At 45.5% G+C, this 27,635-nt stretch overlaps 1 protein-coding gene across 3 annotated transcripts; it reads right to left on the reverse strand.

Moving 5' to 3' along the window:
- Window positions 1–3,568: 3,568 nt before the first annotated feature.
- Window positions 3,569–26,846, reverse strand: ACOX1 (acyl-CoA oxidase 1). Of its 3 annotated transcripts, none has more exons than XM_070394651.1 (14): window positions 26,609–26,846; window positions 26,205–26,364; window positions 20,411–20,571; window positions 11,924–12,031; window positions 10,676–10,795; window positions 10,416–10,531; window positions 9,627–9,796; window positions 8,536–8,698; window positions 7,690–7,880; window positions 7,247–7,426; window positions 7,021–7,126; window positions 6,753–6,896; window positions 6,341–6,547; window positions 3,569–5,474 (listed from the first exon to the last, which is right to left on the reverse strand). In XM_070394651.1, exons 1-14 carry the CDS (start codon window positions 26,727–26,729, stop codon window positions 5,424–5,426), a joined length of 1,998 nt encoding a protein of 665 aa, XP_070250752.1. In that variant the 5' UTR covers window positions 26,730–26,846; the 3' UTR covers window positions 3,569–5,423. The 3 variants fall into 3 exon arrangements, with proteins under 3 accessions (XP_070250752.1, XP_070250753.1, XP_070250754.1); XM_070394652.1 differs by lacking the exon at window positions 20,411–20,571 and adding an exon at window positions 13,994–14,151 and having other exon boundaries at window positions 26,609–26,845; XM_070394653.1 differs by lacking the exons at window positions 26,205–26,364; window positions 26,609–26,846 and adding an exon at window positions 13,994–14,151 and having other exon boundaries at window positions 20,411–20,556.
- Window positions 26,847–27,635: the final 789 nt, after the last annotated feature.

A 27,635-nucleotide genomic window follows, 5' to 3' on the forward strand; every position in this document is an offset into this window, starting at 1 on the left:
GGAAGAGGGTCCCTGACTCCAAGGAGAATACATCTGGGATCAAAGACAGAACACTCTTCTGTGAGCTGACTCCTGACCGGGAAGGCGTGAGAAATGTGTTAAGTTTGGAAGTTAAGCCATAATTATGTATTTATCCCGCATTCCAAAGCTTAGGGAAGTGGCTGTGACCTAACTGTTCAATGAAGAAAATCAAAGATGCAAAGCCAGAACGAAATCCAGTACCATCCCCAATAAAGACACACAACACGTTTTGTGTTAATTACAGGTTTTATTAAGGGTCTTTCGATTTAACAAAGGGAAAAGGGGTGAGTGGTTTGGCTTACCCGCAGTGTTGGTGGCTCACCCCTGTCCAACCGTGACTGACATGCTATGGACCCGCGCACCTGACTGTCCTCCCGTCCCCGCTGAGTGTCCAGCTAGGGACGGGCAACAACGCAAGCTAAATGCAACTTGTTAGGCAGGAACCAAACTCAAACCACAAGTAAACGGAAAAGGGTCGCAAAGAAATTATACATTCCAACGGATACAAGTCCTACCCTTGAATCCACAGCAATTGTAAATAAAATGGTTTTCACAAAGTAGTAATCAGCAGTCTGAATATTATGTGGAAGATTACACATTTGTTACCTAATCTATGAAAGTCAAGAGTATTGTGGCAAAACAACTTATTTTGGTTCATAATTCTTTTTTAACCCTTTGAGTGTCTTTCGCCAAAAGTGCTGGGAGTGCTTTATTTTAACATTATATGTTTTGTTCAAATTTTTTTTCTACTAGTATTTTATAATACAATCAGCAAACCATATATGTCAAAGATGAAAACAAATGTAGTAAAGGTTTCCTTAAGTTTTTGAATATGTAACTTCATTTACTTGCGATTCATAATTTTTTTCCTAAACTGCTGTAAAATCAGCAAAAATGCCTTGGCAATTTTAGCATAGTTCCTGGGACATTGGTCGGCACTCAAAGGGTTAAAAATTTGAGAGAGAACCATTGATTTATTGTTCCACTTATTTATGCATTCATTTGTTGGTTCTTGTATGTGTCCTGACTGGGGATTGAGCTTACAAACCTTGGCCTACTGGGACAATGCTCTAACCAACTGAGCTACCTGGCCAGGGCTGGTTCAGAATTCTTAAAATCACTTCCAATTTTCCATGATCTTCCTGAGATAGTGAATGGTTCACTTAAATTTAAGGCAAAATCACACAAACACCCCCCGCCCCTCTTAGAATCTAGGAATGTGCAGATCTGCAACAGCTAACATCTGGTAACTCACTCCAAAGAGTCCTTATAATTGTTTACTGTCATGGGCCACAGAAATAGTTACTGACAAATTTAATAAGTATGCACAGCTAAAAGCAAAACACCACCGCCACCATTTTTATTAACTTCAGAAAGAGAGAGAGAGAAAGAGAAAGAGAGAGAGAGAGAGAGAGAGAGAGAGAGAAATGCCGATGAGAATCATGGATCGGCTGCCTCCTGCATGCCCCCACACTGGGGATCGAGCCTGCAACCCGGGCATGTGCCCTGACCAGGAATTGAACCGTGACCTCCTGGTTCATAGGTCAATGCTCAACCACTGAGCCACACCGGCTGGGGGAAACCATCACCACCACTTTTTTTTTTTTTTTTTTAATATATTTTATTGATTTTTTACAGAGAGGAAGGGAGAGAGATAGAGTTAGAAACATCGATGAGAGAGAAACATCGATCAGCCACCTCCTGCACATCTTCTACTGGGGATGTGCCCGCAACCAAGGTACATGCCCTTGACCGGAACCGAACCTGGGACCCTTCAGTCCGCAGGCTGACGCTCTATCCACTGAGCCAAACCGGTTTCGGCCATCACCACCATTTTAAAATGAAAAAATCTTTAGTCATTTACCTATGACTTGCTCTAATCCTCCAAGTAAAATATTGCGTAATAAACATTCAATTAGTTGAGATGATCTCTGTGTTGCTCCATGAAAACGACCAAACCTTGATGGGTATCAGGAGAATCAACGACTCCTAGGCTCAGGCAGAATAAGCAGTTTCCTGGCCCTGATCCTTCTCCAGCCGCAGGAACAGCTGCTGCTTCAAGGCAGCCTCTAACTCCAGGCATAGCTTCCACGTGTGTAAAAGGACCAGCAGCGTTAGAAAGATCTGCATCTACTCCCTCCCCATAAGATGGACGGGAAGAACTGAGAAAGGGGAGCAGGGACTGAGCAGCATTCCCCAGAGAACTCCTGGGGTCGTGAACCTGAACAGTTCTATTTCTCCAGCCAAAGCCCTTCACGGAAGAAAGGCAAGAATTAAGATCTAACATGTTAACTTCGAGAATACAAAATGCCTCCAGGGAGAGACCCTGAAATTCCGGGCCGTGAGTTCCCAGAGCACATGTCAACACAGTTCATGCCGCAAGGGAAGTGTTCTGGAGCCAGTGATGCTGCAGCCACATCCAGGACGGGCCCCAAGTGTCCTGAGGTCACTGCGGTGCAAACACTGAAGTGCCCCTCAGCACATACCTAACAGGGAAGACAGCTCCAAACCCGAGGAAGAATCAACTTTCATCCGCTACAAAGAGCAAAAGTTCCCTACTAAACCTCAAACTTTTTTTTAAAATATATTTTTTTCTATCTGTACTCAGCATGACATATATATATATATATATATATATATATATATATATATATATATAAATATATAAATTGATTTTTCACAGAGAGGAAGAGAGAGGGACAGAAAGTTGGAAACATCGATGAGAGAGAAACATCAATCAGCTGCCTCCTGCACACTCCCTTACTGGGTATGTGCTCGCAACCAAGGTACATGCCCTTGACCGGAATCGAACCTGGGACCCTTGAATCCATAGGCCAACGCTCTATCCACTGAGCCAAACCTCAAACTTTTGAGCACTGCTCAGAGTACTTTTACAGAAACTTAGGTCAGTATCATCTAATAGGAAAACCTTACTAATTTTACTCAGTCTTTACCATCATTTTGGAGGAGACGAGGTTGAAGTTTACCTTTGTGCTCTTTGAAAATCCAATTTACACAAAAGAACCCAACACAAACTTACCGATGGCCAAGTCTGCCTTCTTAGGGACAGCAGACTGGATCTGCTGCTTCCTGTTCAGCAGTCAACAAAACAGGTCTCCTGCCGAAACCGGTTTGGCTCAGTGGATTGAGCGTTGGCCTGCGGACTGAAAGGTCCCAGGTTCGATTCCGGTCAAGGGCATGTACCTGGGTTGTGGGCACATCCCCAGTAGGGAGTGTGCAGGAGGCAGCTGATAGATATTTCTCTCTCATCGATGTTTCTAACTCTCTCTCTCTCCCCCTTCCTCTCTAAAAAATCAATAAAATATATTTAAAAACAAAAAACAGGTCTCCCAAGTGGACCAGAGCGCTCCTGGCTCCCGAGACAACGGCAGCAATGACAGCGGATGGCAGGCTGCTGGCTCAGGCAGCCTCACTCCTGTTCTCAGTGTTACCTAAACCTAATAAGCCCATTACTTAAAGTTCTTCATAATTTGAACTTATGTTTAATTGTGTGGTACACTCTTGCCCTCTTGACAGTACAAATTAGTGAGGTTTTACTACATCTTTATTCTTTGATTACAGTGAGTAAAGTTCAAGACAAAACATTCCAATATTAATAAAAATGGTATCAAATATCAGATTTAGTTTATTATTAGGTGCATGTATTTCAAACACAGATCATGATTACAGATGTTCATCTGTGGGTAAGGTGCTTAAGCACTGATTGTGAAACAATTCTGTATTTAACAGGTCAATATCCAGTAATTTAAATATTATTTCTCAGAATCTGAACTACTGTCAAGAAATACTCAAATGAGATGAACATGGTGCTTTTTACTTCAATCTTAACACAATTATCAATTAATCCTCCTGGTGGAGAGAGTAAGGCTTGTGTCGACAGACAAGCATTCCTGCTGGGCCTAAAATTCTCCGATTACTGGGACAGATTTTATGTCCTAGGTAGGAATTAATTTCCATGAACTACAGCACTTCCTCAAGACAGTTCTAGGACAACCAGCTTCCTGAGGCAGAAACAACCGGTTTCACAGACACCGTTAGCAGGTTAAAAAAATTAAAATCAAGTGATATGTAGTTTTACATTGATTTTAAGAATAAAACTCATTAAGAGATACATGTTTACCCTTTACATATAGAATGATTGTGTAAATGAGATTTCAGTTGAAAGGACAATTTAGCAGTTCAGATAAAACTCCTAGAAACATACTGAAAATAAAACCAGTTGTACAGTAAGAAACAGATTCTATGCAACTTCCATTTATCCTTCAGCCATAGTTCCAATGATTATTTTCTGATCCAAAATCAGAACACATGGTTTGCCAAGGGTTTTTTTGTGGTACCCGGGGCGTCAGAGGCAGCCTGAGGGATGCTTTTACTTCTGTCATGGCGGGTGCTGGAACCTCCAAGCATGTTAATGGTTTAGCCAAAATGACAGCACATATGAAATCTGGATTGTTCCAGGCTTTCCAGTGAACATGGCCACCAAAGTCACAGTAACCGTGACCGAGAGCTCTCCCTACACTCACTCCACCAGGAAGGAACGGTGGCTCTCTCCTTTCTTCAGCACCTCCTTCAGGAGGTTAGGGGAGGAGGGCGGGCGGGAGATCAAACACCACTGATTGAAGTCCCATCACTGCCAAAGGTCCTATGAGATAACTTTGCTACCTACCTCTTCCCAAGATGGTGGGGACAAAGGGAGATGCAGTGCTACTACAGTGACAATGTAGGGATCCTGCAAATGGAAGATTAATTCCCAGTTGCGCAGGACCATGACCTCGCAGTGGGCCTGTACTGAAGAAATCCTTGTGTTGGACAAACGCTACTGTGAACAATTAGAAAATACATCAGCAATCAAGGGCAAGCAGGCAGAAATGTGTCCAGCCGGACTCACACCGAATTTCCTGATTAGTTTACTTCTCCCATCCGTTCTCTTCAGAACTGCTTTTAAGCCAGGGCCCACGGTGGGAGGGGTAGGGCATTCAGCAGGAAAAGCTTAGAAGGGTGCTACCCCACTTCAAAAATATGGTTGCTTAAAAACACTATTATCCAGTGATTAGCAATTAAGAAGCGAAAAATTAACTACTTAGTAGTTAAACCCTATGAATTATCAAAAGTTATGGCCTGGGATCAGCAGCGTTACAAAGGGAAATCATACTGCATTTCTTAAAGCTTTTTCTGAATGCTTAGCAGGTCTCTTTTAGTGTTAATTGCACTTAAAACATTTGTTTTTTCATTTAATCTCTGAAAGCTGGTCATTGTTTTCTTCATTCATAAAGAGGAAAGGGTCCATTTATCATGTGCTCCAGAGCTCTCTGCATTGGATCAAGATTCCGTGCAGGTCTGTGTGGCGGGTGCAGGGGCGTGGAGGACTGAGGTCGTGACCTTCAGAGCTTGGACTGCAGTGGCTTCAGGTGCTTGTAGAAAGATTCATGGACCTGAGGGAAGGGAGGGGGAGAAATGACAGGTCAGGAGCTTGCAGTGTAAAAGCACACTTTCTGTTGCTGTTCATCCTCACCTAAGGATATTTTTCCCACTGATTTTTAGAGTGAAAGGGAGGGATGGAGGGGGGAAGAGAGAGAAGAAGAGGAGAGAATCATCGGACTGGGGCTGGGAATTGAACCTGAGACCCTTCAGTGCTTGGCTGATGTTCTAACCACTGAGCCACCGACCAGGGCTAAAAGAGCATACTTTTAACCAAGAAATCATCAGGGCCTTATCTGGATCCTGATCCAAAGAATCTGAAGGGGGGGAAACAGAATTGAGCCAACTGGGAAGCTCTGGACAAGGAGTAGCTCATGATATAATCCTTATTTTTAGAGATATGTATTTATTGAAATATCTCTGGATAAAATCATCTGGCATCTTAGGTCTGTTTCAAAATAATCCTCAGCAACAGACACGGACAGTAGGGGGGTGAGGGCTTGTGCTGGGGGAGAGGTCAATGGGGGAAAGGGAAGACATATGTAATACTTTCAACAATAAAGAATTAAAAAGAATAATAATCCTTAGGAGGAGAGGGTGGAGGTTGGCCGTAAGCAGACAGTGGTGGCAGCATGAGAAAGGGCACGTGGCCGTGCAGCGCAGTCTTCTCCTTTTGTGCATGTTTGAAAAACTTCAACGACTTACGAAATAGTCAAGGAAGTTACACCTGCTCGCTGCGGGAATAACCCAGTTCCCTTCCGAACCTGCTGCTTGAGTAACGACCGTCCGAGGTGCGTTTCGCAGACGGAGCCGCCCAGGGGTCTTTGCTGTCTAACGTGGACCCGGAGAATCACCCAGGTGAGAGGACGCTGCTCGTTACCTCGTCTTTGTTGAGCGGGGAGGTCCTGGCCCACGAGAACAGGTTCTCATACACGTTGCCATCGTAGCGGCCCAGCACGGAGCCCAGCGACACATCCTGGAAATCAAACGCATCGACCAGCGCAACAGCGTCCGGGCGGATCACGGTCAGTAGCTCCTTGATGCGCTGGTGCACCTGGGTGATCTGAGAGTCTGTCAGGATGTTCTCCTGCAAGAAACAGGTCGTTCTTTTGAGCTAGGACGCTACTGTCATCACCGTAACCTGCGTGTCTTTTTCCATATGAACAACTGCGAGCCTATGGCTGCCCACCCCTGTATGTAGACAGCTGATATATTACATGCATGCACAGCTACACATGAGACCACAATCATTTTTCTACCATAAAAAGACTTCAACTTGAGAAAATACTGACCTGAAGAAAATCCCCCGCCTTCTGACTGATCCCGTACAGAGAATACAAGAGGCACAAATTCCTCAAGACGGCCTGGATGGACTTATCTTGAATTTTGAGGAGCTGCTCTGAAAAGAGCTTAACTGTCACATAGTGGCAGTGCGCCTGGATAAAGAGAGGACAGCAGAGGTGAGAACTCTGCAGGAGTCGCCACCAGCGACAGCTTCTGCCAGAGAGCGAGGCGCGTGGCTGCGGGAGGCCGGGCCGGCAGCGCAGCGCCATCACTGACCTCACTAGCTCGCACGAGGTCCACGGAAGTCAGGTTCCACGCGACCTCCTTGCTTTTTCTGTGACTCACTTCAGTCTGAAGGTTTTTGGCAGCCATTTCTACTAATCTGTTAAGAAATGAAAGAAAACTGAAGCTCGGAGGAAGGGCTCCATGGTGCCCACGCCTCCTTCCTCTTCCTTCAGGCCCCCAGCCCGCGGCCCCACGGCTGCCCCGAGGGGGAGCTCACCTGGCCGCCCGGAGCCGATAGGCTTCGGTGAGGCTGTGGGGGCTGTTGATGTCCACCACAGTGGGCCACACGGCCACCTGCTGCGGCTGGATGCGCTGACTGGGCAGGTCATTCAAGTAGGACACCATGCCACACACCAGCTTTCCCGAGTGCACCTGGTCGTAACTTTTCATCAGAAACCTAAAGCAACATACATGCTTTCAGTAACCTGCTTCTTGTGAAACAGAAACCAAACCAAACCTTCAAAAGGTGTGAGTTATGGGACAGCTGAGTTTCACACTCGCTGGTCTGATCACAAGATCAACAGAGTGGGTCTGGACAGGAGGCGCAATGCCGTCTTTCAGGAACAAATTTAACGTGAAGAGAAACACGGTAACTGGAACCGGTGGAAAGGCCTCGAACGCTCTAGCTAGCAGGCCAGTCATCGCGGTAAAGACTCTCACCGGGCGGTCTGCAGCATCATGACGGTGTTTTCTCCCTCGAAGGTGCAGGTCGGGGTGAAGGTGACGTAGATGTTTGGGAGGCCGCTGCAGTGAGAGTAGCCGTGCCCGCCACAGGCCATCCGACAGGCTTCGATGGCGGTGTTAGTTGTCCAGGAGGTGAAAGCCTTCAGCCCGGCGGTGAGGGCATGAAGCTGAGGGCAAGCAAGGGTCGTCAGAACATGTGCGCTGACAGCTGAGTTCCGAGGAGAAACACTAACTCTCCCCTGCCAGCGCTGGTCACTTCCTGGTCACTCCCACTCCCACTCCCTCAGAACTGCTCTACTTGGCAAAAGTCTCCACGTCATTAACAGGCGACCAACATGGTGCAGCACTTCGGAAACTTAAAGACCAAACCCACAGCCCAACCGGCGCGGCTCAGTGGTTAAGCGTCAACCTATGAACCAGGAGGTCGTGGTTTGATTCTCGGTCAGAGCACATGCCTGGGTTGTGGGTTCGATCCCCAGTGTGGGGCGTGCAGGAGGCAACCAATCAATGATTCTTTCTTATCATTGATGTTTCTATCTCTCCTCTCTGAAACCAATAAAAATAAAAAATACAATGGGGGGGGGAGGGAAGAAACATATGTACTACTGTTTGTGATACTTTAAATAAAATTTAAAAAATAAAAAACCAAAAAATAAACCCTACATGTCTTCATAGCTAACTCTATTCAATCAGAAGAACTTTTTGGACCTTTTGAGAATATATGGACCATTCAAGAAATCGCAACTCGTACTTTCCTCTGGACACTAACAGGCAAACGTGAAAGAGAAGGGTGCCCACGAGTGCATGAGCCTCCACACGCACCTCGGGCAGCTCACTCAGGTCCCCTTGGCCAATGTCTTCATTAATGCGATGATAGGTCTCCTTCATGTAGGCGCCTACAAAATGGAAGGCATAGGCAGTGGCCAGCAGTGGGAAGAGTTTATATTGCTGGGTTTGAAAATCCAAAATCTGTGGTTCTGGTTCACTAAAACATAGAAAAAGGAAAAAAAGTTATACACACACACAGAACTGCCTCTGCGCCGGGTTCTAGTCTGAGCACTTGGTATTATCTTATTTCATCCTCATAAAGACCCTGTGAGGTAACACGTATCACCCCATTTTACAGATGGGAACAGGGGAGGTCCAGGCCCTAGCTGCACTCACGCAGCTGGTAAGGGGCAGACCCTCGATTTACAATGAGACTATGTTGCCACAGAAGACGCTCTTAACCCCCATCTTAGGTGGACACACGTTTCTAGCTGTGAAGTCCAGATCTTTCTCTCTCTTTCCAGCATGACTAGGGAAACTGTATCTTACGGCAACATACAAAAGCAAAGTTAGTTAACTTCATAGGAGGAAGGCAATGGTAAAGAGATCTAACCTGCTAACTGGATGGCTGAATAAATTATATCTTGACCACAACTATGGAGAAGACCCCATGCACAGATAAATATTTGAATTCTAAGAAGGTCTGCTCTTCATCAATTTTATTCCTTCTTTCGGAGTGAAAGGTTACCAGCGAGTCATGCCCAAGTGAAAGGCAGTAGTAGGGATAAACTACGGGCACGGACACAACAGGGAGCCAAGTTCAATGTCACTTTCGCCATGCCCGATTTGTAGCTGTTAGTAGCAATCCGAATTTTCAAACTGCCTTGTTGTTTTGAACATTTCATGAGTAGAGCTCAAATAATATTATTACCGCTTTTCTTAGCAGGTTAAGAATAATGAGGTGGTATTCTCATCTTTCCATTAAGAAAAGGAAGTTTAGGTTCTAAGTAGCAGGTGCAGCACACTGCCACCTTCGCCAAGTTTATGGCCAGGGCGTCTTCTCTGCGCCGCATTCGGGAATTTGGTATCTGACTGGGCTCAAAGCCAGGTGTTCAGTGATGAGCCCACTCAGCCCACCCCCTTACCCCGGCTTGATTTCCGACTGGTGCCTCACGGCGCTGTATCGGATGGCAATGGTGCAGGCCTTGGCCAGGCTCCGAGCAGCTTCTCCCACGAGGAAGGACCTGATGAACACCATGGTCCCGTAGGTCAGCTTGTTACTCACGGGCTTCACGTAGGTGCCGTCAGGCTTCACCTGGAAAAGAACACGGGCTCAGCTTCCTCTGTGAAACCGGAGGCAGCTCAGGCCAGCGGTTCTCATAGTGAGGTCCCCGAACGGCACACGGGCACTGCCTGGGAACTTGTTTGAAATAGAAAGCCCTGGCTGGTGTGACTCGATTGGTTGGGCTTTATCTTGGGCACCGAAAGGTTGCTGGTTTGATTCCTGGTCAGGGCACAGGCCCAGGTTGCGGGCTCAATCCCTGATGGGGGGGTGTAGGAGGCATTCGGTCAATGTTTCTGCTCTTACACTGATGTTACTCTCTCTCCCCCACTCCCTTCCTCTCTCTCTAAAAATCAATAAAATAAAATAAATATAAAAATCTCATTAAAGAAAAACTCTGGGGGCGAAGCAATCTGGACTTTAGCCGGCTCTCCAGCTGATTCTAACGCGCCCTCAAGTTTGAGGCCGCTGGCTTAGCAGACCAGGATATGCTCTTCAGACCTGCCAGCGGCTTCTGGCTTCACTGTCATAACAGAAGCATCAGAAGTAAAACCGTGTCAGTAGCTCCTAAAAACAGGCCCTTTGAACCCTGAGGTCATCACCAGCCACAGCGCCCCGCGCCCCACACCACTGCTCCTCCTGTCTCTCATACCTGGGCGTACTTCATCAGCATGTTTTCCCTGGGGATACGATAATGGTCCATCTTCAGGTAGCCATTATCCATCTCGTCGTAGCCGAATTTGGGGCCAATGTCGCCAACGGTGATCCCTACCACGGGAGACAGGAAAGTCACCAGGGTCCACGCTCTGGGATTCCTGGCTGTCCCCTCCCCTTCAGTTGTGTCTTATGCTTTCTGCAGAAGAAAGCGGTCAGTTTGAGTTTCCATCTCAACATCAGATGAACAAGTCTAACCTGGCAAAGGCTTGTGCGTTCCAATTTCCCGAATAGGCACAATGAAGGCGTGCAATCCATAGCACTTCCCCTGGGTGTAGAGCTGGGCTAGAACTATCGCATGATTTGAAGTCTTTCCAACTGCAACATCAAAAAACAAGAGACACAAGAGAGCCGTTCTTACATGTTCAAGGGACAGAAATGAAAAGAGAAAACATGTTAAATTTAACACTAGATTCTCAACAGTGTGCAGAAAACCTTTCTTATGGCAGCCTAGTTTTCAGAAGAAAATCTATGTAAGATGAGAGTTATTAAAACGTATGGCAGTTTGGCACAGCCATCCTTCATTTCCATATATATATACATGCATAAGCTTTTTAATGGGATAACTGACATATAATAGCTTCTAAGTTTAAGATGTACAACTCCTTGACTTGATAGCAATTTATTTTACAAGATGGCTCAGCTCTACTTTCTCTTCTACTATTTAGAAGGTAATGCTTTCCAAAGCAGTAGCCACCGGCCCCCGTGACCATTTATATTAATTACAATGAAATAAAAGATTCCGTTCCCTCGCCAACCAGCGGCCCTCGGAGTGCTCCGCAGGGGTGCATGGCAGTGGCCAGCACCTTGAGCAGCAGTGAGGGTAGCCCTCAGTACAGAATAAACTCTCCTGGCCAGTCCTCTAAGCTCCAATATCTCAGAGAATAACAAGCTCCAGCGCTGGCAGGAGATTTCTGGTTAGTACATCCAGAATCTGTGTCTTCCTTTTGCATGCTACTCTGTTTCTTACAAAAATGTATTGAAATATATAATGTGAATAACAAAATCCTTCAAGCACTAACGCCATCTGAAATATATATCCTAAGACAATGGCTCGGAATGGAAGACACTATTAAGTTTCATGTCAAACTTATTTATAATAAAAATCTGAAAATAACTCAAGTGCTTTCCAATACAGAAATGACTAACCAAACAGGGAGTGTAGTCACTTGGATGACGACGCTGTAAACTGCGCTAATCCTCAGACAGCTCCGACGGAAACTGAGAAAAGCAGAGCGAGACCGCGCTCCTCTCTGCGCTCTGTGATGTGTGAGCATCTGTAACGTGCTCGGGAGAATGTGAAATAGCTTAGAATAGTTAAGCCTTAAGAGTTTTTCTATTAAGAAAAAGGAGTTTTTTCTATATTTCAAAACGATATTCTCATATAAGCTCTTCATTCTAAACATGATCTTAAAACATCCAGTAACTGTGAAGTAGCTCACTTACGTCCACCTGGCCACCACTTGATGGAGGTCACAGTGGGACTGTTGAGAACAAACTCCTGGGTTTCAGGATCATATGTGGCTGTGGTTTCCAAGCCTCGCAGATGAGTCCCTAAGGAAAGAAATTGCACGCATGTCAGCTAGAATAAGGGAAAAACAGGTACAGAATAAACTCTCCTGGCCAGTCCTCTAAGCTCCAATATCTCAGAGAATAACAAGCTCTAACAACAATACAGTGTTTTCAGATGAGCCACCCATGGTTGATAACCAAGATACATAACTCCCTATGCTGAACCAGGTAACATTATTTAGAGCAACCAGAAGTAAAAGTAAAGGCAGCTTAGAATCATAGTTCGTAAGATCACAGGACATGAATTTCACAGTTAACTGCCCTTTTACACCCACCTCTAAGTGGTGAGATGCCAATTTCAACTCAGACTATGGTGTTTTCCTCACCAACTACGAAGAATAAGATAATGTGACAGGAAGAGACTATCTAGTTAAAGGTCTTGTAAATTGAGGATTTATTGCAGAATAATTGCTAGAATGGCAAACAAGATCTTAAAAAGGTGTCACATTTGGGGAAAAGACCCAGGATGGTGACTCCGCCCTGGCCGGCTCACCGGTGTGACCAGGAAGAGCTCCCAGTGCCATGATTACTAATGAGGGGCAGGGAGTCATGTTTTAAATCCCAATACAGATGTGCCAATTCTCTTAAAGACACAGGAACATGTCCTAAGTGTCACCCTCCCTAACAACACACGGCTCTGTAATGCCGGATGGATCTCATTGACACGGAAACTCTCAAACATTTAGAAACTTCCAAGGTGAACAGCAGCCACGGCCGGTTTACGTGTGACCACAACCTTCCCAGATTGGGAATCAAGGAAAGAGACACTTAGACCCCTCTCACCAAAGCAGCAGCTTTTTAAGAAAAAGAGGTAACGTTACACAGAACCGATGATGACAAAGTGCTTCCAAATGCACATCTGAACCAAATGGCATCCCACTTAGAGCCTTGGACATCCTGCCAAGCAGTACTCAGTCCAAAGCCGAAAGACAAAGCAGCTAGAACATGAGATGAAGTCGCACAGAAAGAAGGAGCAAATGGCAAATACACAGACCGGATGTCCTGAAACCTCTGAGTAGAAAAAGAGAAGCCAGGAGCAAACGAATGACAAAGACAGACAGAAACCAACTGCCTGGAGGCACAGCTGATCTTGTTATTTATTTTTTTGGTTAATCCTCACCCAAGAACATTTTTCCCATTGATTTTTAGAGAGAATGGAAGGGAGGGAGGGAGGAGTACCGACAGAGAGAGAGAGAGAGAGAGAGAGAGAGAGAAACATTGATGTGAGAGGGACACATCAATTGGCTGCCTCCTGCACACGCTCCAACCAGGGCTGGGATCGAACCTGCAACCCAAGTGTGATCCCTTGATCTGGAATTGAGCCAGTGACCCTTCAGTGCAAGGGCCGACCCTCCAACCACTGAGCAACATTGGCCAGGGCACAGCTAATCTTATTTTTGTGAACTCTGGCAAAGCTAGCTTTAGAACCTCACTGAATTTACTGGATCAAGGCATAAGTAACTTGCAGGTATAAAATGCTGCATGTTTTGGTTATATAAGCCACTCACTTCCCGTCAGCAAATCAAAGAGCACACATACTATAAATCTGTATTTCTTCTGGAATTTCTGCAAGTTCATGATGTATCAGTAGTAAGGGTAATCAGATAGTAACAAGAAAGATGGGTTCAGAGTCTGTATGCATACATTCTACGCAACTTCAGTGAGCTTGAAAACCCACTTAGCAAGGCCTGACTTGTTATTATTGATCTTCTAAAGGGGAACCAATGGGGGAAAAATCAGCATATCTCTGATCACGTAACCTTTCACTTTCACTGACCAAAGCAATGTCTTTGCCAAGACTTGTATGTTGAAAAACCTGTCTTCTACAGAAAGGTCGCATGTAATCAGCCTGTACATGCGATCGCTAGCACGTGGCGGGCACGCCCTGTGTGCTAAGCTTGCAGCGCCCCACCCAACCCAGAACGTAGACTGAATGCACCGTACCATGGCCCATCTCTGTCTGGGCATAAGTGCCAATGACCTCCAGGTTCCAGGCGGGCATGAAGAAGCGCTCCTGCTGCTCCGCAGTCGCCTGGTGAAGCAAGGTGGGCAGGAACATGCCCAAGTGGAGATCCAGAGGCGAAGGCCCTCGGTGCACAAAGCTTCGAAGGCACACCAAGGTGGGCATTTGAGAAGAGCCATCAGGTGGGAGAGAATCAGCAATGTGAACAGACAGATCAAGGAAAGGAGAAAAAAAACAACCTTCTGTGAGTATGCGTTAGTGGGGGGCTTTCCCAGGTGTAAGAGCACTGCCCCTTTCTGCATCACTTCCTCGCCGGGGGCAATTTCCATCCTTCTGGAGTGGCAGGAAGTGTTTTCGTACACTATTCGTCTCTGCCATTACTCCGCCTGGCAGGGCTGACCGCCGATTTCAAAGCCCGTGCAGCACAAAACCCTGTGAGCAAGGCTGAGGGTCCCAGGAAATGAGGCATCAGAAGAGGGTGCGGGGAAGGCGGTGACTGAGCTGTGCCGTGCTTTGCTCTGAAGAGCAGCTGAGACAGCGCGGCAGTTCCCTCAGGAAGCTTTTCCGGGGTCCGATTTCAGTCACGCTGGGCTCTCCTGTCTGTCCACCCACGTCTCAGCTCTGCTCATTGCCCTCGGTTCCTCGTAACGATCTAGCCTCATGCCATCGAAACAGTTTCATACAGAAACTGGCAGTGCTCTTCACCCCAATCATTTCAGAAATTAAAAAAACATGCAATTTCTAGTGAAGACCATCTAATCAATCACAAGTAACAGATTCATGGCTAACAAACGCTCCGTGACGGTTTATGGGGATTGTCGCTAATGGTAAGCATCTTCGCAGTGATTTTAATTCCACTGACTGAAGTCATCCTTTTCCACTTAAGCTCTGCAGACGCCTTAGACTTTTGTGTGAATTTATCTTTAATAGGAAACAGTTCTATATGCCTTCTACATGCCCTTGTGTTTTTATTTTTTATTTTTTGAGAGAGAGAAACATTGGAGAGAGCGTCCTGCATGCCCCCTACTGGTTGCAGGTTTGCTCCCTGGTCAGGACACACGCAAGAATAGAGTCAAGCAATGAGTGCATTAATAAGTAGGGCCCTCTCTCCCTCTCTCTCCCCTCCCTCCTCCCCCCTCCCTAAAAGGAAAACAAAGACTCTTATCGCCTGAACACATCTTCTGGTCTAGTGTCCCTGGGCTGAGAACAAAGATGAGGACACTAGCGACTTGCCGAACGAAACCAGAGCTGTCCCTGGAAACGTCCAGTACGATGTGAGCGCTGGTGGAAACTGGGTGAAAGGTCCACGGGACTGCTCTCTGCTATTTCTGCAACTTCCTAGGAATCTACAATCATTTCAAAATGAAAAGGTAAAAAAAACCACGCTCAAGGATGAGAGAGTACCTCTCACTCACAATCAAGAACGCCAACTGTCCCGTTTTTAAAAGAACGGTGACCAGGGAGAAAAAGAAATGTGTGCCTGGAACCTGGAAAGAAAAAACCTCTTTGAACGAGGGCTGACAATGGTGGCCGGGGACCAGGCGCAGCGCAGCGCTGAGAGGCGCGTTTGCATTACTAGAAACTAGAAACCAGAGCTGCGCCTGGGGAGGAAAGGCCCCCGCCAGACACGGGAGGCGGGCAGCGGACGTGGCATCACGGAGGAACACCACACAAGGGCTACCACAAAGCCACTACAGCCAGAAGCTGTTCTTGAGACTGAGGAATGTTATTTAGAAGTGGATGGAATTCAGGCATGTTACAAGGAGAAAGTGATTGTAGATAATTCTTTGACTTAAATATTTATTGTAAAAAGTTATGCATAATGAAGATTATATTAAAAATATTTTTTAGAGAGAAGGGTATGGAGGGAGGCTGAGAGAAAAACATCGATTTGTTGTTCCACTTATTTATGCATTCAATGGTTAATGCTTGCATGTGCTGCAACCTTGGGGTATGGGGATGATGCTCTAACCAACTGAGCTACCCGGCGGGGGCTTTATATATTACTAGAGGCCCGATGCACGAAATTTGTGCAAGAGTAGGCCTTCCTTCCCCCGGCTGCTGGCACGGGCTTCCCTCGCACCCAGGACCCGGGCTTCCCTCAGGCCATCCAGGCACCGGGCACCTGGGCTTCCCTCGCAGCCCCAGCTTTTGTGAGGCCTAATTAGCATATTACGCTTTTATTATTATAGATTTTACATTTAACTTGGTGAAGCACTAGAGCTAATTCTTGTAAAACCATAACACTGAAGGCCTTTCCAGACAACACTGAGGATAAAATGATTGGGTTGATAATGTAAGAGAAAGGAAGAAATAAAAATAACACCATCATTCATAAATGATTTTAGAAAAGCTTTAAGACCTTGGCTGGGTAGCTCGGCTGGTTGGAGCATTGTCCCGAAACACCAAGGTTGTGGGTTCGATCCCTGGTCAGAGCATATACAAGAAGCAACCAATGAATACATAAATAAGTGGAACAATAAATCGATCTCTCTCTCAAATCAATAAATAAAATTTTTAAAAAAGAAAGAAAAGCTGTAGGCTATAAAGAAAAAAAAAAATCATGCATTCTTATTGATTAGGATCATTCAAGTAGAAACACCAAAGAAGAGATTTATAAAATCAACAAAATATTTAAAATAGGTTAAGTAACTTAGCTCAGGATATTAAAGATTTAATTAGGAAAAAATATATACCTAATAATATGAATAAAAAAGATAAGAGCAAAAAAGAAATCGCTGATTCCTGGCTAAAAGGACTACATAAACTTAATTCTTCCCAATAAATCACAAGGATTTAATGTAACATGGATTTTAAGTTCCTGCAGAATACATTTTACGACTTGATAAATTGCAATCAGAATTCATCTAGAAGAATAAGTATGCAAGTACACCAAACACATGTATCTTGAAATGTAACAATAGTAGGCTTATCCTATCAGATTTTAAAATATCTTACAAAGCAACAATGAGCCAAAGTTTATGACACCAGGAGAAAAACAAAGGAAGAAACAAATGACTGTAATATATTTAAGATTCTAGAAGTAAATTGAAACTATTATAAAACTATTATAAGATAAACCAGAAAGAACATAACAATGGTGATGAGCTAAGAGTTAATAATCATAAAAACAGTAAGGGATCATTCATTACTCTAGCAGTGGTCGGCAAACTGCGGCTCTCGAGCCACATGCGGCTCTTTGGCCCCTTGAGTGTGGCTCTTCCACAAAATACCGACTTCTGCGCATGGGCCACGAAGTTTCAATCGCACTGTATGTGCGCGCCCGCACGTGATATTTTGTGGAAGAGCCACATTCAAGGGGCCAAAGAGCCGCATGTGGCTCGCGAGCCGCAGTTTGCTGACCACTGCTCTATAGCATACATAGGTCAATATGTTGAATATCAAGCCAACAAGATTGGGAGAAAATAGAACGCTTACACCTACTCAGAGAAGGGTGCATTGAATACATTCGGCCAAATGTTTAATGAAACAGAAGGTAATAGAAAAAATATTCCAAGGGTACAGTATACTCATAAAAGATCAACATGCATATTCCATTTAATTGATACTTAAAGTAGAAAAATTCAGTTTTATACTTGAGAAATGCAGACAGTAAGCCAAAACATATAATAATATCTAGGCACACTAGCATTGGAAAATTAAAACTCTTAACTCTTAGATACATATTAATGTAGCAATACAAAGTTACAGGAACCATGTGGATGAGGCTATGGAGATACAACAAGTATACTAAAAAGTTGCTAAGTATATTGTAAACTGGTTCTATGTTTTAGGAAAAATACTGAACTATGCAATAAAAGCTAGAAAATGTTCATGTCCTTTAATGCAGTAATTTGTTTCTGAGATATTCTAAAGGCATAACCCAAAGGACAGTTTTGTAAAGAAGTGACACTGTTATTTCTAACAGTGGGAAATCAGGCCAGCCCCAAGAGGAAGAGACTCACCCAGGGAAAAGGAGAGATGTTGGGGAGACAGAGCAGGTCAGTGACTTACAAATTCAAGTTCACTACTGTTCAAGTTTCAGAGGGAGAAAGATGCTTTATTAGTGATGGGAATTTGCAAAGACACTGCACCATCTTCAAGGATGACCACTACAAATTGTATAAGCTTCGTTTTCCTTAATAGTAATAACAATGATAAGTCAGTAATAGAAAACGACACGCAAGAAGTGACCAGAACTTGAAGAGATGAAGCATCTGTGAAGACCACACATACCACCGGCTTTGTGACCTGGAGCAGCGTCTGGTCAGCGTGATTAACACTGGACCACACGCAGTCTAGGTGATCCCTTCAGCGCGCAAACCCTGGGGACAGGGGGCTCTCCTCTGCCCAGCCCTCTCCTCTGCCTTAGGCTCACCACACAGACCAAATGTGTGTGGGAATCTGTGTGCCTACGCAGACATGTGCGTATTTAGAGGGAAGATAGAGGCAAGAGAGAAAACTGGTGACGGAGACTGTCGGCAGGCGATGGAATTCTAAGATTCTTGGGAATCCTGGAATGAGCATGAGCAATACTGAGTCTCTCCACTGCTCAGGGGCTACTCAGAGGTGAAAGACAATTCTGTGCAAACACTTTAGATAACTGTTGTTGATCAAAGTTCCACAGTCTCAGGACTTCAATGAACTAATGGAATGACTGGCTTCCCTGGAAAAGAACAGCAGTCAGTGAAGCACAACTCACACCAATGGCAACAAAATTCCCGCAAGAAACAAGACCTAATCCTAATATACTGTTCTCTAAGCAGTGATTTCCCACCTTTTCATCTCATGGCACACATAATAGCTAAAATTCTGCAGCACACCAAAAGATATCTTCTAGCATTTCCTGATCTGACAAAAACAAAAAGGTATAATTTTGATTCATTCACATTGGAATGCTATTGTTGTGTGGCTCTTGTCATTTTTTATGTGACCATCTAAGGGAAAAGAGGTCCGTGTCCCTGACTAAATAGGTATCGCGAGTTTTAAAAATCCTTGCAGCACACCAGTGTGCCTCGCACAGCAGCTGAAAACCTCTGCTCTAAAGTAAACTGTAGAGATCGAGACAAAGGGGTTCAAATACAAGAAAATATCTGAAAATCAGAAGCAAAAGGAAAAGAAAATTCTCACATACGCACACTCGCCCAGAGCAACACGGGACCTTAGTCCAATTTTTGGGCTCCTTCACTGTAGACTACAGTGAAGTTCAAGTCTTCACTTTTTCCTCTCTTCCTTCAAAATTTAGGGCAAATATATATTTGGAATGTACTTTATCAAGAGAGGCAGAAGGACTGGACCAATCAGTAAGAGAAAAACACATCAGCCCCATTCAGACTCAGGAGGGTTTACATCTTACGCCTCCTATGAGCAGCGTGACTGGTCATAACATAACATCCTGCAGGGATACATACTGAGAGAGAAAAGGGTTCTGCACCCCAACCTATTTACAAAACACACTCTCTCCCTCTCGCCCTCCCCCACACTCCAAGACAGAAAGCCCCTGGAATGGGATTTTCCTTCCCTTTCTCCTGGAGATTGGCCGTCCTGAAGCTCCCATCTTAGGTGGGAGCTCGACAAGGCATTCAGAACGCCACGGAACCGGAGTCGGAGCCCTCTCGGGATTAGGATAAAAAGCATTTTCTTAAACCAGTTCACAAATCAAAATGCACCAAATCCTCTTTCCCTTTCTCCACTCTCTAATGGAAGCAATATGGTCATTAGAAACGAGACAGGGCAGTGCAAATTCAAGACACACAAACGTGCCCGGGGCCTTGTCCATGAAAACAAACTTATTGCACATCGAGACCAAACACAAACCGTGCAAGTAGCCAGGCTTTTAGGAGCAATTTAACCGAGAATTATTCATAATGCAGAGTCCATGGACATGTACAGATAAGATGTATAAAAGAAGCAAAGAATCACTGACTTTTTTTCAAACCACCTTATAACCCCGCTAGTGGGCGATGAAATCAGGAGTCAGACACCTAACTGCTCTAATCCTCCGCCATTAAAATCCGCATTTGATTAAAGCAGAGGCATCTACCAGATGGAGAGGCATTAACCCTCTCAAGAATTTCCAATACTTTAATCATCAGACACCAACACAACGGGGCTCTTTGCCACATATTCAGCCCCATCTTTCGAAACTGCTCAACCCGTGAAAATGGGCACACGGAGCAACAGTAAATGACAATGAAGGACGCTTCAGACCAGAGTCCTGGACCAGTTTAGGGGGAAATGATCTACGAGAGGATGAGGCGCTGGATTTTATGTAACATTTGACAATTTAAAAATAAAATCCCAAATGTTGAGCAGCAGAAAGAAACCAAATGCCAGGAGTCACCTGGTAAGTGAAGCCCTGCGGTGGGTTACCCACTGACCCTCATTTGTGGACTAACCGTGGCCCAGCTCCGTCTGGGCGTAGGTGCCAATTATCTGGAGTCCTTGGGCGGGAAGCAGCCATTTCTCTTTCTGAGCAGTGGTGCCCTGATTCAGCAAGGTGGGAATAAACATGGAGAAATTGAGGCCCACAGGTTCCACAAAATTGATCATATGTAGTCTACAGGAGAGAAAAGAAAAGGGTCTCAGCCTTGCTCTAGAAACTGCACCTGCCACCCTTCCTGCCAGGCGTGGCCCAGGATGAAGGTGAGGAACATGTAACCCCCTTCCTGTGAAATTAAGTGCAAAATTTACCATTTTACGACCCAAGAGCCAACAGCAGAACCTAGTGGTATCTTTTCTGCCCCTTATCATTGCAGGGTCAGAATTCCTCTTTAATTCTATACTTAATCCAGGAAGCAAATCTAACATCGGTTTAGCCTAAAAACACCTTTAGCTTTTTGTTCTGTTGGTTTGATTGGTTGGATTTTTTGGTGTGTCTTTATTTTTGCTTTATTTCAGGTTTTACTTATTTGAAAAATCAAAAGAATTCCATACATTTGTAGATCTGTTACAAAAAATCCTAAAGAAGAAGAATGTAGGAAGGAGACTGGACTTGGGTGGTGATCACACAATACAATGTGCAGAGGATGTATTATGAAACCATAAACCTGAAACCTATACTAGTATAATCTTATTAACCAGTGTCACCCCATAAAAGTCAATTAAAAAAAACCCACACAGCCGAAACCGGTTTGGCTCAGTGGATGGAGCGTCGGCCTGCGGACTGAAGGGTCCCGGGTTCGATTCCGGTCAAGGGCATGTGCCTGGTGTTGTGGGCACATCCCCAGTAGGAGATGTGCAGGAGGCAGCTGGTCAATGTTTCTCTCTCATCGATGTTTCTAACTCTCTATCTCTCTCCTTTCCTCTCTGTAAAAAAATCAATAAAATATATTAAAAAAAAAAAAAAAAAGAGTACTCTTAGAGACGTATAATAACATATTGCCGATGAAAAGAAAAGGAGGATGCGAACTACCTTCCCTGGATACCCGAAGGGAACGCCCAGGCTGGCAAGTAGCTTTCTGTTCCAGGGCGGGAGACCGCTAAAGGCCTCCAGAGTTTACAGACGGGTCAGCAGGTACGATGAGCCTGCTGAACTATCGCCAATGGTCTCTGAAAATTACTCCGGACTCAAGGAACTCTACTCACAATAACATTCAGTCTTCAACTATTTTCTCAAAAACAGAAGCTGTGCAATAATCAAAATACAAATTACACAGCCAGCCTTGGCTACAGTGCGTTATAGATTTTACAGGGGCCTATTTTGTTCCATCTGTCTGTCTGTCCAAAGAGCCTGAAGTCAAAATAAAGAACTGATGTTCATGACTTCTCCAGGGCTGAAGAGGCGGTGGTGTTGCCGCCAGTGTCCTGGTCTGTACAAGCAGAGCATGAAGGGACAGGAGGGTAGGCTGCCCCTTTTCACTTCTGCAGGGGCCCTGAAATCACCCCACCATCTTTCGGGGGGAAGATCACCCTCCAGAGGTGCTGGGACAGACTCACACACCCAAGGAACACCTGGACTAGCCATCTCCCACGCTCTCTGATTTTTATTTATTTATTTATTTCACGGTCTCTGATTTTTACAGCAATATCAACTGTTACTGAAACTGAGTGGAGGGAGAGAGGGGAAGGAGGAGTGTGAACAGGAGGGGAGCTGCTTTCCCAGTAACTCGGGTGAGCAGCCCTTTACTGCTGCCCGGAGGGAAGTATCACACTTCACAAACACACCCCACCTCACTGACGTGTAGGAACCGAGGCCAATACACGGTTGAGTGTAGAAGTCCTTCTCAAAGGCAAGAGGAGAATCAGAGCACTCCCTGACGAGTGTCTTACCAAACGAGGAAATGAGCCTAGGAGATTTCTGAGAAATACAAGCAGTCACGTAGGCGCTAAACACGGTGCCAAAAACAGACACTCCTACTTTCAAGAGGGAACTGAGGCTGTGGGTTTATAAAATGATGGCAATGGCACCCACAAAATTCTAGGAAACTGAGGGGGAAAACATGTGACACGAAAAAGAGACTGCCAGATATTTATGTTCTCTCTTTTTTTTTTTTTAATATATTTTATTGATTTTTTTTACAGAGAAGAAGGGAGAGGGATAGAGTGCCAGAAACATCAATGAGAGAGATCGATCAGCTGCCTCCTGCACGCCCCCCAGTGGGGATGTGCCTGCAACCAAGGTACATGCCCTTGACCGGAATCAAACCTGGGACCCCTGAGTCCGCAGGCCGACGCTCTATCCACTGAGCCAAACCGGTTTGGCTATTTATGTTCTTAATAACATACTGAGCTGTGTGGGTTTTTTGGAGGCCCCTTGAAAATCAACTTAATGCCCGACCAACGTGGCTCAGTGGCTGAGTGTCGACCTATGAACCAGGAGGTCAGCGGTTCGACTCCCAGTCAGGGCACATGCCCGGGTTGCAAGCTGGATCCCCAGGAGGCAGTCGATCAATGATTCTCTTTCATCATTGATGTTTCTATCTCTCCCTTCCTCTCTGAAATCAATTAAAAAAAATTTTTTTTTAAAAAGAGAGAAAATCAACTTAAGAACAAAATCTGAGTGCTTGTCTTTTTAATCCTCCCCCAAGGATATTCTTTCCATTGATTTTTGTTTAGAGAGAATGGAGGGGAGGCGGGGGTGGGGAAGAGAAAAAGAAACATCGATGAGAGAGACACATATTGATTGGTTGCCGGGATCAAGTCTGCAACCAAGGTACGTGCCCTTGACTAGGAATCGAACCCAAGACCCTTCAGTCCAAAGGCTGACGCTCTAACCACTGAGAAAACCAGTCAGGGCTGAGTGCTGGTTTTAAGTTATTGTTTAATTTCTCCTGAAGATGCTTCCCAGGAACCGGCTTTAAAAACCTAAGGGCCCCGCCAGGTGGCTCAGTTGGTTAGAGTGTGGTCCTGCTAGGCCAAGTCAATCCCTGGTCAGGGCACATCAAGCAGCAACCAATGAGACATAAATAAGTGCAGCAACGAATCAATGCTTCTCTCTCTCTCAAAATCAATAAAAAATAAATAAAAACCTAAAAAAGGTAACAAAATCCATGGCTGATTCTCATTAGAATTTTAAATTACTCTTAAGAACACTTAGTTTTTTCATAGCAAATAATCTAGTTAACAGACAAAATTACAGGAAAGGGGATTAGAAAAACAGCTTTTATATTCCCCCAACAGCAAGGTCTTATTTTCTCAAAGACTGAAAAATTCTTTTGTTGCTCAAGTTGAGAAATTTCAAAGTTGTTTTACTAATAGTCAGTCACCTTCAAAAGTGGATGTAAAAGAGACCAGTAAATAAATGCCCAAAATCCCCAGAAAGAGAAATACTCTAGTTTTCCATCAATTCTAGCACGCCCCACCCCAATTTTAGCATTTAAGAAATGTGATGTGTCTCACAATTTAAACCATGTCATAGCTACCTGGCTTAGTTATCTAAGACGTGGGTGTCAGTTACATTCAAAGGAGGCTTAAGACTTGGCATTCATTACTTGCCCAGATTACTTTTCAATCCCCTTCGCTTAACATATTGATCTGTCATATCCTATGGATATTGGAAGGATGTCAAAGGGCGTGTTAAAGTTTGTCCTTTAATCCCCAAACAGCAAGGTCTACGTCAGGAAAAATAATACCAAACTGCCTGTTGTCCATTAATCTTTAACCCACATAAAGGACTCTGTCCTATTTCCTCATGACTTCATTTGAGTCTGGTTACCATCACAGATGATGAAATCGTCTAACCAACTCTGAACTACATTGCATCAACCGTTTAAAAGCAAAACAAAATAAACCTCTGTTTTTGTGTTATCTTAAGGAATAATAAAAGCTTAGTAATATTTTAAGGTTTACAAACCCATGTTGGGTAACTCAGAAACAATCTTCTAGGGAGTTGCTCTACCTCGGTGATGTTCAGCAGGTGCGGCAAGAGGAGCACTGGTGTGTCCCAAGTTTTTAAAACATGCAATACCAGCTCTGGCCAGGTAGCTCAACTGGTTAGACATTGTTCTGACATGCCAAGATTCTGGGTTTGACTTCCAGTCAGGGCACATACAAAATCACCAATAAATGCATAAATAAGTAGAACAAGTCAATGTTTCTCTCTCTCCCCCTAAAATCAATAAAAGAAATAAAGAAAAAATTAAAAGTTCTCTAAAACAAAAAATATAATATCTGACCACTTAGTCAGGAGCACTGACTTCTTTTCTCTTGTCAAATAAAAAAAATAAAAATGACAATAGCCAACACAACAATAGCCGTCTGGTGTAAATGAATCAAAATTATACCTTTTTTTTTCAGGTTAGCAAAAAATATAACCTTTTTTGGTGTGCCACAGAATTTTAGTGATGAGTTCATGGGTGCCATGAGATGAAAAAGGTTGAAAATCACTGTTCCACCTCAATATCCCTCCCAGCCATGAGCTACAAACTTTAACAAGAACAAAAGAGCATTTGGGAGTAAGTACTCTTCATTGGGGCTACCAAAAGTAAATTAATTGTATTTTTATAACAAAATGGAAAGAAATTCTGCGGGTAGTGCTAAGGGCCACAGTAAATGATTTCACATTGACAATAATAGCGAGGTAAAGGTAATAATTAGATACCAGCCCAGTCGGTGTGGCTCAGTGGTTGAGCATCAACCTATGAACCGGGAGGTCATGGTTCAATTCCAGGTCAGGGCACATGCTCCGGTTTCGGGCTCGATCCCCAGTGGGGGGGTGGGGGGGGGGGCGTGCAGGAGGCAACCAATCAGAGTCTCTCTCATTATTGATGTTTCTATCTCTCTCTCCCTCTCCCTTCCTCTTAAAAAAAAAAAATTTAGAAAAATATTAGATACCAAATGAACTACAGGCAGTATTATGGGAGAAATGACTATTACTACATAAAGGCAAAACTTTTAACATGTTTCATTTTTCTCTTGGCTTTTGAATATACACTATTCATCATATTTAATCTTTAATGATGAAAATATTAAAGTTCTTCTAAAATACAGAAACCTAAAAGAGGAAATGGCCAGGAATAAGTGAGAAGTGTAAGGGGTGCTACAGGCCTAAGGGAATCTGGTATTAATAAGATCATGTAATTATAGAGTATTTGCTTAGATAAAGGCAAAAACAAAGAGCTTTTTTCCAATTAAAAAGCAAGACACAACAACAAAACACGGATGGTCTGAAAAAGGAAGGTACCCTGCTCGGCGCTGGGACCTCGGCTGTTTTTATGAGGCCTCATCCGCACCAGAGAACCGTTTAACACTAACACCAGATTCCACAATGCCGCCTCCTCAGGGCCCTTTATATTCATTCTGAGGTTTGACTAATGTTCTTCATCCATCCCGTTCTCCACTATTTGAAGCTCAAGTTCTACTCTACCCTAGAAAAATATAATGTTATTGCTACGAAATACTTAAATGTTTGGGCTCACAACTGACAATTCCCCCGGAACCCAGCACCTAAATGCGGCAAGCCTCCCTCCCACCAAGAGCGAAGGCATTTTGAACAGGAATCACTCAAACTGAGGCTCCGGGCAGAAAGAATCTGTACGATTCCCGAGAATGAAAACTGCAGGGTCACCACTTGGTTATCAGCGTTCCACGGTGCCATTCCCTAAAGGGCGTAGGTGCAAAGGTAAACATTCTCTTCCACACACACAACTTTCAGGAGGCCGCAAACAGGCCGAGGAAAACGCACCCGCAGACCGCGGAGGTCAAGTGTGGGCTTTTGCAATGAAAACCGGCTCTGCGCGAGGGCATACCTACTTTTTAAACCACATGATTTCATCAGGGTCTGAGATGCCAAACTCCCTGATCTTCTTCACCAGGGTGGCACTCTTCCTGACAGCCACCTCGTAGCGCTGGCTGCGGGTGAGGAAGTTCAAGTCCTCATGCTTGAAGTCTGGGTCGTTCAGAATCAGGTTCTCTGCAAGGGATTAAAGGGCATCGAGACGAAGACGGGCTTGCTGGGCTCCGTTACACCGCCCTGAATCCCAGCTGGTTTCAGAGTCACGGCCCAGTCCCCTCTGTGGATGGTCGGCCCCCCCACCCCCACCCCCACAAGGCGCCCCCGGAAGCGGGGGTCCCGGCTCCCCCCAAAGCTGGGCCAGAGCCTACGTCCTACAGCACCCCCACACTGTACGGAGGGAGGCCTGGCCCGCAGCCCTCACCGATCTCTCGGCGTCGCCGGGTGTTCTCCGGGCTGCCGTCCAGGATGTGCGTGAGCAGCTCGGGGTTGAAGGTGGCGGAGGCCCGCTCCCGGCGCAGGTCCTCATTCATGGTGACAGCCATCGGGAGCAGCGGAGGGCGAGGGGCCGTCGACGAAGGTTGTCAGAAGCTCTGGTGCCAGCGGAGCCGAGGAGCTGCCTAAAGGCCGCGCAAGTCCCCGCCCCCGGCCCGCCCCTTCCCCTTCCCCTTCCCCTTCCCCTTCCCCGCGGCTGCCGGGCGTGTGAGCCGCCTTAGCCCAGGAGGCGACGGCGCCGGATTGGTCTCCTTGACTCAGGTCAGCCCCCGGGAAGGCGGGTCCCCACCTCTTGGCCCGGGGAGCCCTGAGCCGAACCCCCAAAACCCGGGGAAGAGACCCCGGAAGCTGCTCAAGCAATTGCCCGGAGAGAGGGGGAAGCGCGGCGCGCTCAGTACCGCCCCTCGTCTCGCGATCACGCGGGGCGGAAAAAGGAAGCAAAGGAGGGCCCGGACGCCCAAACAGGTTGGCTGGAGGCTTGGGAAGGGGCGGGACAACCAGGTGAAGGAGGATTGCGCCTGCGCCTTGGGACTTGCCCGCCCTGCCGCTTCCGGGTCCAGGCGCAAAGGCCTCCCGGGAGAGGCGCGGGGAAGGAGACTCAAGGTCCTGGGGGTGGAGAACCTGTGGGCTTGGCGCGGTTGCTAAGGGAGGTCTTAGGATTTGCCCAAAGCCGCCCAGATTGGATGTAGAAAGGACGGGGAGAGGCTCTAGTTATCTTTTGTTAAGATCATGGCATCCTTGCTGCCTGGGGCGTAGGCGGCTGTGGGCTGGGTCCCGGCTGTGCGCGCGGACTTGGAATGAGGCCGAGCTAGCCCTGTACTTAGCGATCTTGGAATCCACCGTATTGTTTTCACAATTATCAGCGTCGTCATCCGAGTTGTAAATGCACGCGTTTTTTAAAGACCTAGGGCAGGAGGGTTTGTAATGAAAAGCAAAGTTCAGCCTTGGGAGCCGCC

The sequence above is a fragment of the Myotis yumanensis genome, unplaced genomic scaffold (genome assembly GCF_028538775.1).
Source record: "Myotis yumanensis isolate MYYU_CA2020_CCGP unplaced genomic scaffold, mMyoYum1.0.hap1 SCAF_16, whole genome shotgun sequence".
Classification (NCBI taxonomy): Eukaryota; Metazoa; Chordata; class Mammalia; order Chiroptera; family Vespertilionidae; genus Myotis; species Myotis yumanensis.